This window comes from Bacillus rossius, chromosome 1 (genome assembly GCF_032445375.1).
Source record: "Bacillus rossius redtenbacheri isolate Brsri chromosome 1, Brsri_v3, whole genome shotgun sequence".
NCBI classification, from domain to species: domain Eukaryota; kingdom Metazoa; phylum Arthropoda; class Insecta; order Phasmatodea; family Bacillidae; genus Bacillus; species Bacillus rossius.
In genome coordinates, this window is record NC_086330.1 from 146,636,722 (window position 1) to 146,654,572 (window position 17,851).

The 17,851-nt window shown below is 36.2% G+C and overlaps 1 protein-coding gene across 1 annotated transcript in view; it reads right to left on the bottom strand.

Moving 5' to 3' along the window:
- Positions 1 to 17,851, bottom strand: part of LOC134546258 (E3 ubiquitin-protein ligase UHRF1-like) — an 85,296-nt gene that overhangs the window by 25,179 nt on the left and 42,266 nt on the right. The window contains exons 8-10 of the mRNA XM_063388958.1: positions 16,741 to 16,952; positions 16,178 to 16,318; positions 1,399 to 1,555 (exon numbers count right to left, since the gene is read on the bottom strand). Of these exons, the coding sequence (XP_063245028.1) occupies positions 1,399 to 1,555; positions 16,178 to 16,318; positions 16,741 to 16,952 (510 nt within the window). The remainder of the gene's footprint in view (positions 1 to 1,398; positions 1,556 to 16,177; positions 16,319 to 16,740; positions 16,953 to 17,851) is intronic.

The following is a 17,851-nucleotide window of genomic DNA, read 5'->3' on the forward strand; positions in this document are numbered from 1 at the left end:
CATTTAAGATGTTATCAAAATTAAACATAAATTACCGCCACACAAATACGTATGTACATTATAGCAGCAAATTCAATATTTTTACGTCTCATTTTTATCGTTCACGTTTCGGAGATTTTGATCGAGTAAGGTTCGTAAGACTACCACTAGATAGAACTCTGTGGACTAAATTTTTCCATAGAAAGTTAGAAAATTTCGTTCCAGCTTTAGCAACTGTGATACTACATGATACATAGTGATCTTTGATGCGCCAGACTCGTAATTTTTGTTTATTTACTTTTGACGGTAAAAAGAATTTAGTGTTATTGAGCTGCAATTGTGCTTCAATAAGAAATAGTACATAAAAAAGGGTGGAAAACGCGGTAAAAAACGTAAGGCATTATCTGCGCGAGATAAACTGGACGTTATTGAAAAGGTAGACTCCAACCCCACTGTCCCGCACGTGTTAATAGCAAAGGAACTGGGAATTGCAACATCCACATTAAGTACAATATTAAACAAGCTGAACAATCTTCTTTCTCAAGCTGCGAATACGTCACAGAGTATTAAACGCCTGAAAAAAGGAAAATACGTTGATGTCGAAGAACCATTAATAGAAAGTTTGTACATTGTGTAGTGCATTAAAAATATCTTCATTTGCTCATAAAACTGTTGCTTTGAGTATTTTCATTCGTTCTTTTCTTGGCTTAGGCCTATGTGTAGTTAAGATCTTGCTTTTGAGTATGGATTGCCAATATAAAAGTTTTCCCAGATATTAAGTTTCCCCTCTATAGTGAACATATAAACTACTCCCTTCAGATTCATTATAACAGGGTTCTACTGTATCTCGTTGATTGCATACAACGCGCAATCTCTATTAGGTGCTGAGTTAACTACATTTGATAGCCCGCACTCTTTCGTGTTGTGTACTATACGGTAGTTACGCATTCGTTCGGCTTGCATTTGGATCAGAAATGTTTTTCTATTTAAAGTTGAAAAAAGGTATTTTGATGTATTACTTATTAATTTAAATTGTTTGGAGTGCTCTTTTATACTTCACGTTTTAAATAAACGTACTTTCCATGAACGGGTTTTGTTTTTATGAATAATTTTATCTAACAAAAATTTTTTTCCCGCATAATCGTCGCACCCCTACTTTTCAAACTTGATTTTAGAATAAAATGTGCGACGATTATGCGAGAAAACACTGTATTCAAAAATCTCTGACACAAGTTAAATTCCCTGATTTAGCTCTGATTTACCTGATGTTCACAAAATTCCAACATTTCCCTTGTTTTCCAGACAAGTGGCAACCTTGTTGATAGCTAATTTAGGTATTAATAATGTATTCTTCCAAAAATACACAATGCTAGTCATTCCTCTGCCAGATAGGGAGGACACGGAAACCAGGCCACCCACCTGCATGGTTATGCCAAGCTCTTTTATCCTCCTCTGGCCTTCAGGAGTCCACGGGGCAGGCATTGGGTCATCCCGACGCAGCAGGTACTTCCACACCTTGAAGCCTGACTTCCCGACCGACGGGTAGTACTTCACCACTTTGTATATCCCATCGTACCTGGACAATGAAACAACACCAGTGTTGCTTCCTAGTGTTTCATTACTACAGTTTAAGTGATCTTCCAGTAATTCATTCCCACATCTATATTGCATGTGATGCAATATCAAGATGCTTCAACATTCTCATCTCTTACACAAGAACAGCAAATTTCATGTTTAAATTTCGGAAATAATGAAGAACGGCGATATTGGATATATTTATAATTTTAATTATGTGAGATAGTGAAGTTCTAGTTAATATATAAAAACATAACCATCTCTGACATATTATTTAGTGTCGTATATATTTTCTTATTGTTTCCCATATAGTGAGATGATAAAAATTTTTTTAACATTTCCCTAATTTTGCGTTTTCCCGGTTTTTACATATTTTTTTTCTGGTCCCTTGAAATATGTAAAAATGAGGTTCCACTGTATTACAGGAGTTACAGTTCAGATTAGTTCAACTATTTGACCTTCTAATATATTTCGGTATTTATTAATATTAAAAATTAATATGATAATAAATGATACTATTGATACTGTAGTTACAATTATAATATGGTCATGGAAAAAGATTAATTGTTCTATTAAAGGTGAATTTCTATTTTCTAAATAAATTCTTGGTCATGTAGTTATTTCTAATAAAAGTTTATTCTTTATTTATACAGTTACGTGTGCTCACGAACTACGTATATTATGACGTCTACGCTGTGCCTAAGCGCGCGCCCGATGCTACCCGGTGAACAGGGATTGCCACGCGCTGTGTGTCAAACATCGGAGCCGCTCGGAAGTGCTCGGCAGACTTTGTGTGGCGGGCTTTGAACCGGACATCGCCTGTGCGGCGTTTCCAGTCATGTAGGCCCAGAACAGTCTCCTATGTTTTATTCCTCAAGTTTCAGCATAAATAAGGTCCCCAATTTGCAGAGGGGAAGAGAGACAGCTCCGAGTCGACCACCGAAGCGGGGAGTTGCTGCCGCCCGAAGCTACACCGTCAGAACCTCGCCTGCCTGCCGTCACGCTGCCCGAAGAAACTCCGGCTAGCTTGGTAAGACGCTTCATCATAAAACTGTTTGCCCAGGGAACACTGACACAGTTAAGGAAGCTTTACCAGTCGGAGTAAAACATAAAGAAGAGGGGCTAGCGGTGACGGAGGCAGGTTTGTAGCCTACGGTGTTTGAGCATTAAAAACCCACCGACAAGAGACGTATTTATTTTATATTGCTTCGACAGTAAATCCCAGCAGCATTTTGAAGAAACACGTGAAGTTCAATATTGTCAATAAGTTCAATACTTGGTTAAGTTGATCCTGTTCTCAAACCAAGATTTATAGACACTCTTTCTTAATGCCCAACAAAAGACTTAACAGCAATAGTAACGCCACTACAGCATCTGAACTACGTGTTTGAATTACGTGTAAGGACGTAACTTTAACTTGAAACATAAACGAAACCTTTGCCAATTGAGGGCATTAACTGCTGGTTAACATATATACAGTGAAACCTCTAATACAAACCTGAAGGGGAGTAAAATATTTCAGTTTGTAATAACGAGGTTCATATTAATGAGGTTCTTGAGCCAATAGGTGGAATAAGAACTCGATAAGAAATATTGAATTCCTACATGTCAAGAGCACTAAAAATGTGGAATATTATTATTGTAATAGAAGCCAGATATTGACATGCACACTAACAAAATACACTTAGAAGCAATTTTAATAGTTTTAATAAAATACACTATAACAGACTGATAATTAGTATACATATACGTATGTATGTATTTTTATTTAATATGTTTCCAAAGTTTTGACAAAAATGATTAACATTTACCGTACAGTTAATTGCTGTTGAGTGTATAGCAATTCTTATGCAAAGTATGCAAGATATATTTACATAGGTTTAAAAAAATTATTAATTTTTTTCTGGACACACTTATCTCTGTAAATATCATTTACAGCAGAACATATCTTCTCAAATCCTGCAATCAAGTCAATTGGCACATCACTTGCAGCAAGTATATTTTCCAGTGTACGCAAAGCACTGATTGTGTCACTTTTGCTTGGAAGTTTATGCACTACCTCACCATTGTCATCATCACCATCATTATCCTGACTTGTACCACCCTCACAAAGTGACTGTACAGCGTCATCCCTTGGTGTTTCCTGTAATCCTCGTGAACCAACAAGATCTTCTGCAGTTAATCTTGCACTGGTGTACACACTGTCATCAATATGAACAAACTCATTGAAGTCATTATCAACTTGCACATGTTCTTTTCTCTTGCCAATCCTCTAAAGGTTGATCACAGTCAGGTTCTTCAACAGTTTGCTGGCCAAAACCACTTTTTGCAAAGCAATGCACAATTGTCTTTTGGCTGATGCTGTCCCACGACATGGCTATACTGCGGATAGCATCCAAAACTGACCATCTAGGAAGCTCAGTCTTTCCTTTTTCACACTGCCTGATAAGGTATTTCACCAAGCGCTGTCTGTAGTTTCTTTTGAAGCACTGTATTATACTTTGGTCGAGTGGTTGTGTCACACTTGTTGTATTTGGTAGCAAGAAGAGTAAGGTAATGTTTTCCAACTTCATACCATGAGCAGTATGTGCAGCACAGTTGTCCAACAATAACAAAATTTTGCAATTTAGAATCGCCATTTTCCTGTCCAATTTTAAAAACCACAACTGGAAAATTTTTGTGGTGACCCAAGCCTTACTGTTTGCCTCGTAATCTACTGGCAGGTTTTTTGCTGCAACATCTTTGAAACATCTTGGCTTGGCAAACTTGCCAATAACCAAGGGTCGAAGTTTAGTACTGCCATCTTGATTACAACATAGTAAAACTGTAAAACGAACTTTACTGTGTTTACCGCCATGGCAGTTTTCACCTTTTACGGTTAGAGTTTTATTGGGCAACAGATTGTAAAAACGCCCTGTTTCATCCATATTAAACACATCATGTGGTGCAAATTTACTTACAATGGTCTGTACTGACTGAAGCCAGTCACTCGTTGCTGTTTGGTCGACAGCTGCAGATTCGTCACAAATGGTTTTTGTGGCCAAATTATGCCTATCTTTGAAGCGTTGAAGCCATCCCTTGCTGCAATGGAAATCATCAATTCTGAGTCGCAGTGCCAGCTGATCAGCCTTTTCTTGGATAATAGGCCCGGAAATTGGAACTCTGGCGGCGCGCATCTGATGAAACCACTCCAGCAGTTTGGCCTCTTATTTGGAATGTTTACCGACGCGCATCCTTTTCTTAGTTTGATTACTACCTTTCCTAACCGCTTCTTCTATTTTATCTGCTTGCTTTAGAATTGTACTTAAGGTTGATTTTGATATACCAAACTCTTTCGAAAGTTCTGTTTTCCTTTTTTTCACCCTGACAAACTGAATTTATTATCTTAATTTTCGTCTTCAATGCAATTAATTTCCTTGTGTTTACGTTTTGCCTCCATTTTTATGTGTGTACGTACAAATTCTAAAGTTTAATAAAATTCTCACGAGATAATTCACTTAAACTTTCATTACAACGTACACAAATATTAAACGGGTTAGGCGTAATATATATTTTGATTTTATTGGTCCGGCACAGATTCATGTATACAAAGGAAGTACAAAATCGAACGTAAATACAATCCCACGTGAAGTTCGATATATCGAATATTATACAAACGCGAGTGATTTCTGAACATATCGAACACACGAACGAGTGATTTTGAAAACATAAAGAGTTAAAAACACACTTCGGACACTCAGGCGGGGCCGTATCTTTGTGGTAATCTTTGGTTCGTATTAAACGGTAAACATGACTGTTTGTTTATACGGAAGGGAATTGTTATTGTTCGCTATACATAATAACGAGAATTTCGTATTAACCAAACAAATCTTCATTGTGTTTAATGGGCATATTTCACGGGGAAATAGTAATAGGTAATATTAACGAGTCGTTCGTAATAAGCGGGATAATATTAACGAGGTTTCACTGTATCACTAGTTTAGGTGTTGAATAATATGTAATAATTAAGTTGTGAAGAGTAAATGGTTTAATGTAATGTTCATATGTGTGAGTCTTAACCGAATCGCAGTCAGAAAACGTATGTAATATTCTTTTATGAAATAGCATTACAGCTAATATCTTTGCAGTATACGTATTTTCTTAATAAATTCAAAAGTGCTGCTTGGAGCATTTCAATATGATTTATTTTTGCTTTGACAGTGTAACTCGACACTTGTTCGTCGCGGTAGTTGGCGAGCCGCAAGGCCAGTGCCTTTTGTTAAGGCGGTGTCACTAAACCAAAGGTAACTGCTAATAATTTGTTTTGTCTGTTCGCAGTTACTGTCCAATTCTGTTAAGAGGAAAGGCTCCGAAAACGAATGAACCTCAATATATTTTCCTATGTTGAATATTTGTATGCCATTAAGGGTACGTGTTTGTTATGAATAAAAATGTAACACATTGCACACCTCTGTATTACATTTCACCTCTTGTGTCCCTCGTGTTCAACACGAAAGGTTACAATAGAGCTTAAATATATTGCACTAATCTGCCATATTAGAATTTAATTAATATAGGTAGTTCTCTATAAGTATGTTCAGTTGGTGGTAAATTATGATTTCATTCTAGTGAACTAGTTATATGTGATCTAAAGATTGTTTGTCGTATAGATGATAATATTTTTCAGATGATTATAATAAAAATTATTATTCTTATTGTTGAGATTAATGCTCCTATTGATGAAATAATATTTCATGATGTAAATATATCTGGATAATCAGAATATCGTCGTGGTATACCTGCTAATTCTAAAAAGTGTTGAGGGAAGAATGTTAAATTTACTCCAATAAATATTGTATATAAATTGAATTTTTAATCATAATGGATTTATAGTTAATCCTGTAAATAAAGGGAACCACTGAATAAAACCTGCTATGATAGCAAATACTGCTCCTATAGATAATACATAGTGGAAATGAGCTACTACATAATAAGTATCATGAAGGGTAATATTAATAGATGAATTAGATAATACAATTCCTGTTAGACCTCCTAAAGTGAATAAGAATACAAATCCTAATGCTCATAAACATGATGGTCTGAATGTTAATTTTGAACCATAAATGGTTGCTAATCATCTAAATACTTAAATTCCTGTTGGTACAGCAATAATTATTGTAGCTGAAGTAAAATATGCTCATGTATCTACATCTATTCCTACTGTAAATATATGATGAGCTCATACAACAAATCCTAATAAGCCAATAGCAGCTATTGCAAAAATTATTCCTAAGATACCAAAAACTTCTTTTTTACCTCTTTCATGAGAGATAATATGTGAAATTATAACAAATCCAGGTAGAATTAGAATATATACTTCTGGCTGTCCACAAAATCAAAATAAATGTTGGTATACAATTGGATCTCCCCCTCCTGATGGATCAAAAAATGATGTATTTATATTACGATCTGTTAATAATATGGTAATTGCTCCTGCTAATACTGGTAATGATAATAGTGATAAATTAGCTGTAATTACTACTGATCATACAAATAAAGGGATTTGTTCAGGTCTTATTCCTGGCGATTTTATATTAATTGTTGTAGGAATAAAATTTACTGCTCCAAGAATAGATGAAATACCTGCTATATGTAATGAGAAAATAGTAGAGCTGGGCCGATCACCTATTTTGCCGATCACCTATTTTGCCGATTTTCTGAGCTGATTAGAGCCTTTCAAGTACTTCTGATTACACTTTGCTTTTGACGGATCACTATATACGGTGAAATATTCCCAGACACAAATACTTTGACATGATTACTTATAAATCATCACACACACGCGCACACACACTTAACTGCTTTAAAATGTAATAAGGTCAAACCAAATCTTCACCTAATCACAACTTCATCATTCTGTGATCCGTGTGTGCCAGTAGACGTCAGCGATGATAATTTTATTGCCCTTCCTTCCCCCCCAGTGCCGCCAACAAACTGTCAATAATTCCCGATTGTAAGTTAATTTGTGAATACGAAATACCACTAAATGGGAAACAAAACTCTTCATCAACCAGGTTTTTATACAAAAGAAAAATAAGCTCTATTTCCCGCTAAACAGGATAAGAATATTAATTTCGCTAAACAAAACTTTCAATAGGCCATATTTAGAGAGAATAAACTAAATAGATGAATTCATAAACTAAATAGATGAATTCCGGAATAGGTAGTTGTTTACTAACCACGAGACTACTAGCGCCATTAATTCGTACGAATTCCGTCGCACGACGCGCATCACTCTAATCTCTGGCGTCACATAACCAACCTAAACAACAGTCGCCATTCGCCATTGCGGTAATATAAACCGTAAATAGTAAACAAATACATAGTTTTTGGTTCGTAAACGATAAGAAATAACTTTGCATTTTTGCAAATAGTATAATGGAAAATTATTTTACCAAAAGTACCGTAAATATACGTGGAAATTGATACTTAGGTATGTAACTGTTCAATGTTTATAAAACTTACGCTATTTGTTTACTTTTTTTTTTTTTCATGTGTGATTAGTTTTAAATTATTAAATCCTATTATTTTTCGATGAATATATGAATTTTCTTCCCGAAAAGTATCGTAAACAAACATGGAAAGTTGTTAGGTATAGGTAATTATTAGTGATGCACCGATAAGGCTTTACCGATTACCGAAACGATACAGATAACCAACATAAACATCGGCCGATACCGATACAAACCGATTACCGATTATTTTATCACATTTTCATTTTCCAACAGCTAAATTAAACAAATAATAATATATCAAGCAATACTAAGAATTAAAATATCTTCACAGGCGCCATTGTTTAAAACAGTCTCGTTTTCAGAAATACGCATTCGCAATAATAAACATTTACGTTTAAAAACACAACACCTTCGGAATACTTCCATAGATTATATGATGTCAACAAAGACGCCAATAACAGGAAAGTTAGCCAACACTGAAGTTCGCAAACATTTGGTGCTAAAGCAACCGCTCTCTCCTTTCGGACGTTTTCATTATTTCTCACTATGATTGCTAGCGCTGCTAAACCTGATCGTAATCGTAACCACTTTAATGCTGTCTTATTCTAAAGTTGGCAGTACAACTTTTGTCTGTATGCAGGTATCTATGGTTCTTAGTTGCGTGTTTACAAAATAAATAGCGGCGGGAATGAATACTAAATTAAAATAGTGAGTGTGCGCCTAATTTTTTTTATTTAAAATCTGGCGTAAGATATGCGGCGAAATATGTCTACGAAATCTGACGAGAAAATAAAGGATGCGTAAAATACAACTTACATCGGTATCGGTATTTAAATAATCGGTGATAACGATTAATCGGTAAAATGTAATTATCGGCGATTATCGTTAATCGGTATCGGAATCGGTGCATCACTAGTAATTATTAGAGTCAAGATTTTGTGGTGTTATTTTAAGACAAATTTCGGTGTAAAGAAATAAAGATTTCGGTGTTATTTGGTTTTATTTTTTTGCTCAAAATACCTACGGCAACATTTTCTTGCTTTTCTGTACGACATGCAAATTTATTAAAACAAATATTAATAAACACTAAAACCTCATGATCGAATCACAATTAAGTTTATTTGCAAATTCATAAATTCAAACTTTTAAATAACTACTAAAAATTTCACGACTTAATTACAATCACAGACACTACAAAATTACACAATTAAGCACTTCCAAAGTTACTATTAAGACGGTTTTATTGAAATGCTATCATAGTTTAACTTTCCGCATTTTCTGGAGTGAGATGATGTCTTCATCACTAACTACCAATGAGTACCTGGAAAATGAACGTTCTGCATAAACATTTGATGTTGGGAACCAGATTGCCCTTAAACTGGCTTGAGCAAATTCACTGTAGTCCCCTTTAAGGGAAAACAGTACCTTTGCAACATCAATTTGACTTGTTTCTGGCAATGAAAGTTCATCCTCAATTATTTTTTTTAAAGCAACATAGCCATGTATGAATGTATCAATGGGAAGATGGGAAACACAAGGCAAGTTATGCAGAGACTTCTGTAGGTTTGCATCTTCTATGCTAACCCTACTCACATTTCTTGGGTTGAACAGCAAATCAATGGCATTAAAGACTCTCAAACGCTTGTGTTTCTCACTCGCGACATGTTTCACAAGCGTATCGCGTCTCTCGTAGTCTAGCCTGCAGTTACAGAATTTGCACATTAAAATTTTATCACTGAAATAAAATCCTTCGCTGGAAAATTCTTACGATCGGTCACTGGCAGAAACCTTCGTTTTAGGCATTATCAACAATTTTTAATCACATAGGAAGAATTTAACCTCTTAATACGCAAAAACTTGCAGTGCTGGAAAGATCAAAACAGTGGAGAATAGATGCGAATACAAACGCATACCGAATACCAACATACGTACGTGAAAATTAATACCGACATAAACATGTACTATTTATTATTTACAATCGTTACGTTAAGCAGGGTTAATTTTATTTTCGTACCCTACATACTTTATTTTAAATAAACAGTAAAAGCAATGCGCTTTAGTGTGTAATATTTTATTTATTAAAAACTTAATCTTAGAAAAACATATTTTGGACGTTTGTTATTTTTGTATTTACAGAAAGTGAACGGCGGCCATTGTATCATAGTTATCAACATCTTAAATTATTATGGTACTTAAGATTACCGTTTAAAGAAAATATTACGTTAATTCCGAGACTTCATTTTAAAATCTATATTGAATCACCGTCGCATATAATATATATGGCTGCTAGTTACCGTCAGAAATATTTGATTGTGCTGAAGTTAGTGAATTGTCCTTACAGAATGGGAAAAAAACTTAAATAATCAGGATAGACAAAATTTCGTGACATATCGCGGATTTCGCACAATTTCGTTTTATTTCGTGTTTTCAAGCGGTTTTCGGTGTTATTTCGTTTTATCGCGCATTACCATATAATCGTGCCTCTAGTAATTATTCAATGTTATAAGTTTGCAGTAGGAGACCAATGACCGGCTCAAATAATCGGCTACGTTTTGCCGATCATTATGATCTGCAAAATTAACAAAATCGGCCGATTATTATGATCGGGGATCGGCATCGGTCCAGCTCTAGGTATTACTATAAAAAAAATTATAACAAAAGCATGAGCTGTTACAATAGTATTATAAATTTGGTCATTTCCAATAATAAAACCTGGTCTCCCTAGTTCTATACAGATTAATATACTTATTGATAGGCCAATTATACCTGATCATATCCCTAAAATGAAATATAGAGTTCCAATATCTTTATGGTTAGTTGAAAATAATCATCGTTTCATTAGTGAAGTGGCTGAATTATAGGCAATAAATTGTAAATTTATTTATGAGTGATAACTCCTTTATTAGGTCTTATATTCATTTGATGATATTAAATTGCAAATTGAAAGGTGTAATTTTAATTACTAAGGCTTTAAGATTAACTTTATTTATAACTTTGAAGGTTATTAGTTTATTTAACTTAAATCCTTAATATAATCTAATAATTAAGGTAATGAAAGGTAACCTATTACTGATAACACTCTTATAATTATTATTTTATTGTTATTAAATTCTATTATTTTATTATTTCATTTAGGTTCTGAATTGGATAATATTAAAGTTGAATATATAATTCGTATAATAGTGATTAAAGTTACTATATAATATATAATTTCATTATTTGATGTATTTGATTGAATTACTATTCATTTAGGTATAAATCCTATTATTGGAGGTAGTCCTCTAATTGATAATAAATTTATTATCAGAATATTTTTTTTTGTTTTTGTTATATTAGCTGATATTAATTGATAAATATATGTTTTTAAAATATTTATTGATATAGTTATGGTAGCAGTTATAATAGTATATATTGTAAAATATCTTACTCATATAGTTTCTCTAATAAATTAATATCGCTGCTATTATTCATCTATTATTTGTAATCAATGAATAAGCTATAATTGTACAAATAGAGGTTTGATTTAACCCTCCAACTGCACCGATGATAATAGATAATATTATTGCACTTATATTTATTCTATTTATTTGAATAATATTTTATATAATTATTAATGGAATAATTTTTGTCATGTTATTAAAATAAAACTTTTAGTTCATCTTATTCCTTCTATTATTTTAGGTATTCAGAAATGGAAACGTGAAATACCTCTTTTTATTATTAATGCTCTTATTATTATTATTATTATTATATTAGATATTTCTTTTATAATGCATTCTTAGAAACATATTAGGAAGTTTCAAAAAAGATTCTTTTCTTCTTCTAAAAAAGATGCTCTCCTTCAGAATTACTACCTAGGGAAATTGCAGGTCTCTCCTGACACTTATAATTTAAAGACCATTGTATTAATATAAATATACTCATTTAACATGGGTGTTTAATTCCTTACCCATTATAATACAAACATAACTTGCAATTGCTTTGGTATGTGACTACTGCAGTATTAATTTTATTATTAATATTTTATACAGTAGAATCCCTCCCGAACGACCCCCCTCTGGAACGACCATTCCGTAAGAACGACCAGTTTTCGAGGAACGGTGAAAAAATTCGAAGAAAAAAATGAGTAAAATCGGATGAAAAACAAGTGCGTTACACACTATGTACGGCGCTGCGCGTCACGTTTTTCTTGGCGAGCGCTGTACTGTTGGCAGGCGCACGCATGGCTAAAAATAGATACCACCCCTCCAGAGTCCAGACTGGCCACCCTAGCGATAACAGTAAACAGTGGTGCTCATGCGCATTTCTGTTGCCGTCTCGATCCCGTGTCTTTGTCTTGTGGCTTGTTAGTGTGATCTTGCTCGCTGGTGGATACGCTTCTTTTGCTTGTTGATTCGGATATTTCTTGGTTTTTATTATTGTTGACGACTTATTACGCTTTGTTTCTTGGACGCCGATTTGGTTAGTGGTTTGATTTTGTGAATTTTGTATATTGTTGACGACACACGCATTTGTTTTTGGATTTTGATTTGGTAAAATTATTGGCTTGATTCTATGAACGATCGTTGACGACACACGCAGTTTTACACGGATTTTGATTTCTTTTTTGGGATTTTCGTTTCGCATTTGTGAAAATGAGTGCCAAGTGAAATACACTTTCGCTAATGAAAAAATATGAGATCATCCAGCAAGTGGATAAGAAAACAATTTCCAAGACTAAGATAGCGCAGCAATACAACATTCCGAAGTCTACTCTCTTCACGTTTCTCAAACAGAGAGAAGAAATTGTGAATGCAGTACAGAAGCAAGGCCGCAATGTGCAACTGAAAAATTTGAGGGGCGCGACGTACGAAAACTTTGACGAAGCTATGTTGGAGTGGTTTGGTGAGCTGAGAGCTCAAAATTTGCCTGTGAGTGGGCCAATGATGTTGGCAAAGGCGGACGAACTTGCTTTGAAGTTAGGTTTGACAGACTTCAAGCGTTCAGTCGGGTGGCTGAATCGTTTCAAGGCTCGGCATGGAATATCCAGCCACAAGATAGTCGGCGAAAGTGCGTCGGTTGATCCGATGTCTGTAAGTGAGTGGTTGCCCTTGCTTCAGAACATCCTCAGCCGATACCAGCCTCGAGACGTTTACAACGCAGATGAGCTGGGGATGTTTTATAACCTCTTGCCAGACCATACTCTTGCGGTGAAAGGGGACGTATGCAAGGGTGCGAAGAGGAGCAAACAGCGCCCCACAGTCCTCCTTTGCTGCAACATGGACGGCAGTGACAAAATGAAGCCCCTGGTAATAGGAAAGTCAAAAAAACCGAGAGGTTTCAAAGGGAAGATTCTTCATTGTGACTACGACTTCAACAAAAAAGCGTGGATGAATGCAGCAGTTTTCACGAAGTGGCTTCGCAGCTTTGATGCGAAAATGGGTGTGATGAATAGGAAAGTTGTCCTGTTCGTCGACAATTGCCCTGCGCATCCTCCGCTCGATAACCTCAGAAATATTGAGCTGGTGTTCTTGCCTAAGAACACCACCAGCGTGCTTCAGCCTCTGGACCAGGGGATAATCCAGCAGGTGAAGCTGAAGTACCGGGAAATGCTTGTGCGGAGCATGGTGTTGCAGCATAACATCCGGAAAGAGATGAAGAAGTGGGACGTGTATAGGGCAACGGAAGCGATTGTTACCAGCTGGAGGGCATTGAAACCAGAAGTAATCGCCAACTGTTTCCGACACGCCAACTTCGTCACACCAGTCGACGATGTGCCTCTTGCTGCCACCAACCCTGAAAACCCTGACGACCCTGACGACCCACCCACAGTGGACGCCGAGCCCCAGCCGGGCCCCTCGACGAAGCCGCAGCATCAGATTTTCACTCTGCCATGCGACGACGAATCGTGGCAGCAATTGGCCCCAGACTGCACGTTTGCAGAGTTCGTGACAGCGGATGACAACGTTGCAGTTTGGGGTACACAAGATGATGATTCCGATGACGTCAAGGGGCAGGAGCCGTGCGATGAAGAGGAGGAGGAGGAGGAGGAGGAGGAGGAGGAGGAGGGGGAGGGAGAAGCAGAAGAGCCAGAAGTTGTGCCGACGACGAGAGACGTCCTCAAAGCTGGGGATGTCTATGAATATCTTCTGAGGCGGCATGGTGCGAGTGATGCTGTGTGGTCCTGCTTAACGCAGTTGAAAGAGTTTGCGGAAAATGCCATCTTGAAAAAAAAAGCAGGCAACGATAAAGGACTTTTTTTAAAAAGTAAGGCGATAAATAAAGTGTTAGATGTTGTGTATTTATTTTTTTATGTTCGTTAATTTTTTTTTTTGTTTTACGTCTCGTCGATGTGTCTAACATGTGTGACTTTGAAGAACAAAAATGCTTTAAAAAAATTAATTAACAGCTGCCGCATATATCATGTTGGATAATACTGTAATCTGGTGAGTTTTTTTTTTTCCAATTGTTCTTTGTTGTTATTGTTACATATATGTATACACTGCTCCACTGCTTACAAGCATAGTTTATTGAACTAAAAGTGTATTTGGAATTAAATTTTTCAGGTTATCTTGAATATAGCTTAAATATATTTTTTGTTTATCATTATCTGAAGCTGTAAAAAAAAAGTTGCCATTGCTTCGGCCCATTTTTGTGTTTCGGCCGCTCTATATTTCAAACCACCCAGTTACGTACCATGTAAAATAGCTTTTTGGCCCGACCCTTATTTATAACAACCTCAGCTGTCACACTTTTAAAACCCAGGGAAAATACTCTGACGTCCGCTTCCCTTCTCACGTCGGTTGGTTATTATGTCCGCCGCCCGTTAGCTCGCCTGGCACCGAGAGACGTGTCTGGCAGGCATCCGGCGCGGCAGGACGAATGGTGATGCCGAAATAGAGGGAGGGGGGGGGGGGGGGGGGCAATAAATGGATAAAAAATAAACTACCCACGATACATAACGCTAGCACGATGTTATTTTAAAGCTGCCCAAATAAAGGACGGTTCTTTCCGTGAAACGGCCGGGGGGGTTGGGTGGGGGCTGGGCGGGGGGGGGGGGGGGGGGGGGGGGGGGGGAATTGGCCAAAAAATGCCCAAATTCTCTGGAACGACCCTTCCGTAAGTACGACCGTTTTTTCGGGAACCGTGAGGGGTCGTTCCAGCGGGATTCTACTGTATTTCACTTAATCTCTTGTGAACAAATACTTACATTTTCCTTAAGCCATATGTTATTGGTGTGCCTAAATTGAATATTTACCCAGCAAAAAAAAAGTTTACAGTGTTTAGTAATTGATATTGCTGTGCCACAAGAGGTGAGTACAGTGCTAGTAGAGCATCTAGTGACATGAGAAGCAACTGTGCTACCTTGAGGCTAGGTGACTTGTTTGTGGTCTAATTAATATAAAGTGGGGCACTGATAATTAATTTGTTTTATTTATTATACACTATTTATTAGGGCATTCTGTATCTTTGGTGTGACTTGAAATTATGTAGAGATTAACCTAAAACTGAGAACTTTTAAAAACTGGAACTGAACTGAGGAAAAAAAAATATATCAGACATATCACTACCATTAACACTATTAAAGTTTATTGATGGACTGAGTTAGCTCAAAATTTTAATTCTTAAACTTAATTTAAAATGAAAATAATGCACTGTGGTGGTATTCTATAGCTAAAACACATTAAAACTTGTTACATAATAAAATTAATTTCATCACGTTATAAATACATATTTTACTTTTAACTGTTAGTTATTTATTGATACACTATATCATTAAGTAACATATTTTAGCTATTATTACTTTGACCTCTCTTATCTTCTATGTTTGCTTCACCATTTTAAACATGCGTTGAGATTGGAAAACAAGCCATTCCTGTTTTTAAAAAGAGCACAAATCTGATTGGCTGATTCTGTCAAACATACAACATATTTTAGAACCATTTGATGGAAACTGAAGTCATCCAACTTGTCAAACATAGCTGCAATAGTTACGTTTTCGGTGTCGTCATAACTTTCCAACATTGTCTGACCATCTTTATTGGAAGGTGTTGGAAGCAAATGTTTGAATGTGTGACAGGTCTTTAACAGATTGCTTGGGCAGTCATAAATGGCGACTGAAAGCAACAGCACCAAACTGGAGCTCTCACCTGTTGCCCTCCGCCGGGGCAAACTTGGAATGCTTGGCAAGTTTGTAGTTCCTGATGACACGCACAGGCTTTCCGCCTTTCCAGTCCTTTGCCTCCGCTCCGTCCTCACACAACGGGGCATTGCAGTTTCTTGCCAGAGCTCTGCAATTTAACAATTGTTTAAAGCTTTTATGTTAAATTACACACTTGACTAACATTTAAGAGTAGGAAATACCTTGAAATAATCATTAAGAGGCACAGGAAAATCCATGAACAGAAAAATACAATCCATTTTAAGGGAAAAAATTAATAGTTTTAAAAACACATAAATTTGCAAAACTGGAACACAATGAGGTTGTATTTAAAATTTAAACGTCAGATATTTACCTGTGAATATAAAAACTGGCAACGTAAACTGTATTTTATTGCATACTGAATCAGGAAATAATATTTAATTAAATCACAATGTCCGGAACAAGAAAACAAGACTAAATATTATTTTACAGAAACTGAGAATTTTTCACGATCCTAATAATAAACCATAACTGATTAGTAATGACATCCACATCAAACAGAGCACTCACTCGTTCTGCCTGTTGAGTTTCTGGTCGCAGCTCTGAGGGGCAGTCCTCTTGTTCCCCGACAGGTTCCGCCCGCCTGACCCAGTGTAGTCAAACTCAAAGCCCCTGTCCTCGTCATCCTCGTAGCCTCCGCTCAGGGCTAGACTGAAGGCACCCACGCCAGCGCGCCCGTGAATCCCTCCCATGTGGAATCTGTGCACGCCAGCCTCTGCTGCCTGCACTCGAGAACAAAACAACCACATTCCATTACCACCAGTTACAAGAAATCATATCCAGTGATTAAAAAAAATTACTGTTTAATCATAATTGGTGGTTATTTAAATCAATAATGGCCAACTGGCAGCCCGCAACATCAACATTGTTAACAATCTTTCAACAACGAAATGTTATCAGGTTAACTAGCCAACTTTGTATATGAAGAGTAAGTTGTTAGTATACTGTATGAAGACATGATATTCTTACATAAATATAAATAATATTACTATCATCCAGATATGATTCATGGTAATTAATCTTAGATTTAAATATTATTATTTTATAAATACTAGTGTTAAAATAATTCCCCCCCCCCCCCCCCCCTTCATCAAATACAATAGTGATTATTCGTTATCCTAAAGAATAATAGTACATTAAAAAAACTAGTACAAAAATAATATTTATTCAAGTGTCTGGCCTTTACATTAATTTAAAATGGGGTGTGGCTGTGTCATGGACACGGCCGTGTGTTGTACTTGAATACGTGTACGCAACAGGTAATATTTTCTATACATATATATTCACTGTAACTATTTTACACTAATGTTTTATATATTTTATTGATAGATTTTGACAAAAGCTGACGATTGAAACTGAAATGAATGTCGCAGCTTCTCCAAGTCAAAAGTTATACTGTATGGAAATCTCGAAACTCAGCAAAATGACCTCAAAATGGCGGAGCTTCCCCCTCCACCACGCGCTATGCGTCACAGTCCTCACTTAGAGCGTAACAAATTCTTTGATCCTTTAGCTATCCAGTGGTGTAATTAAATTTTGGCTAGAGATGATAGATCTACAGCTGCAACACCAAACTGTATCCCCTGATTTTGTTATTCGTTTTTTGAATTGCCTCCCACTA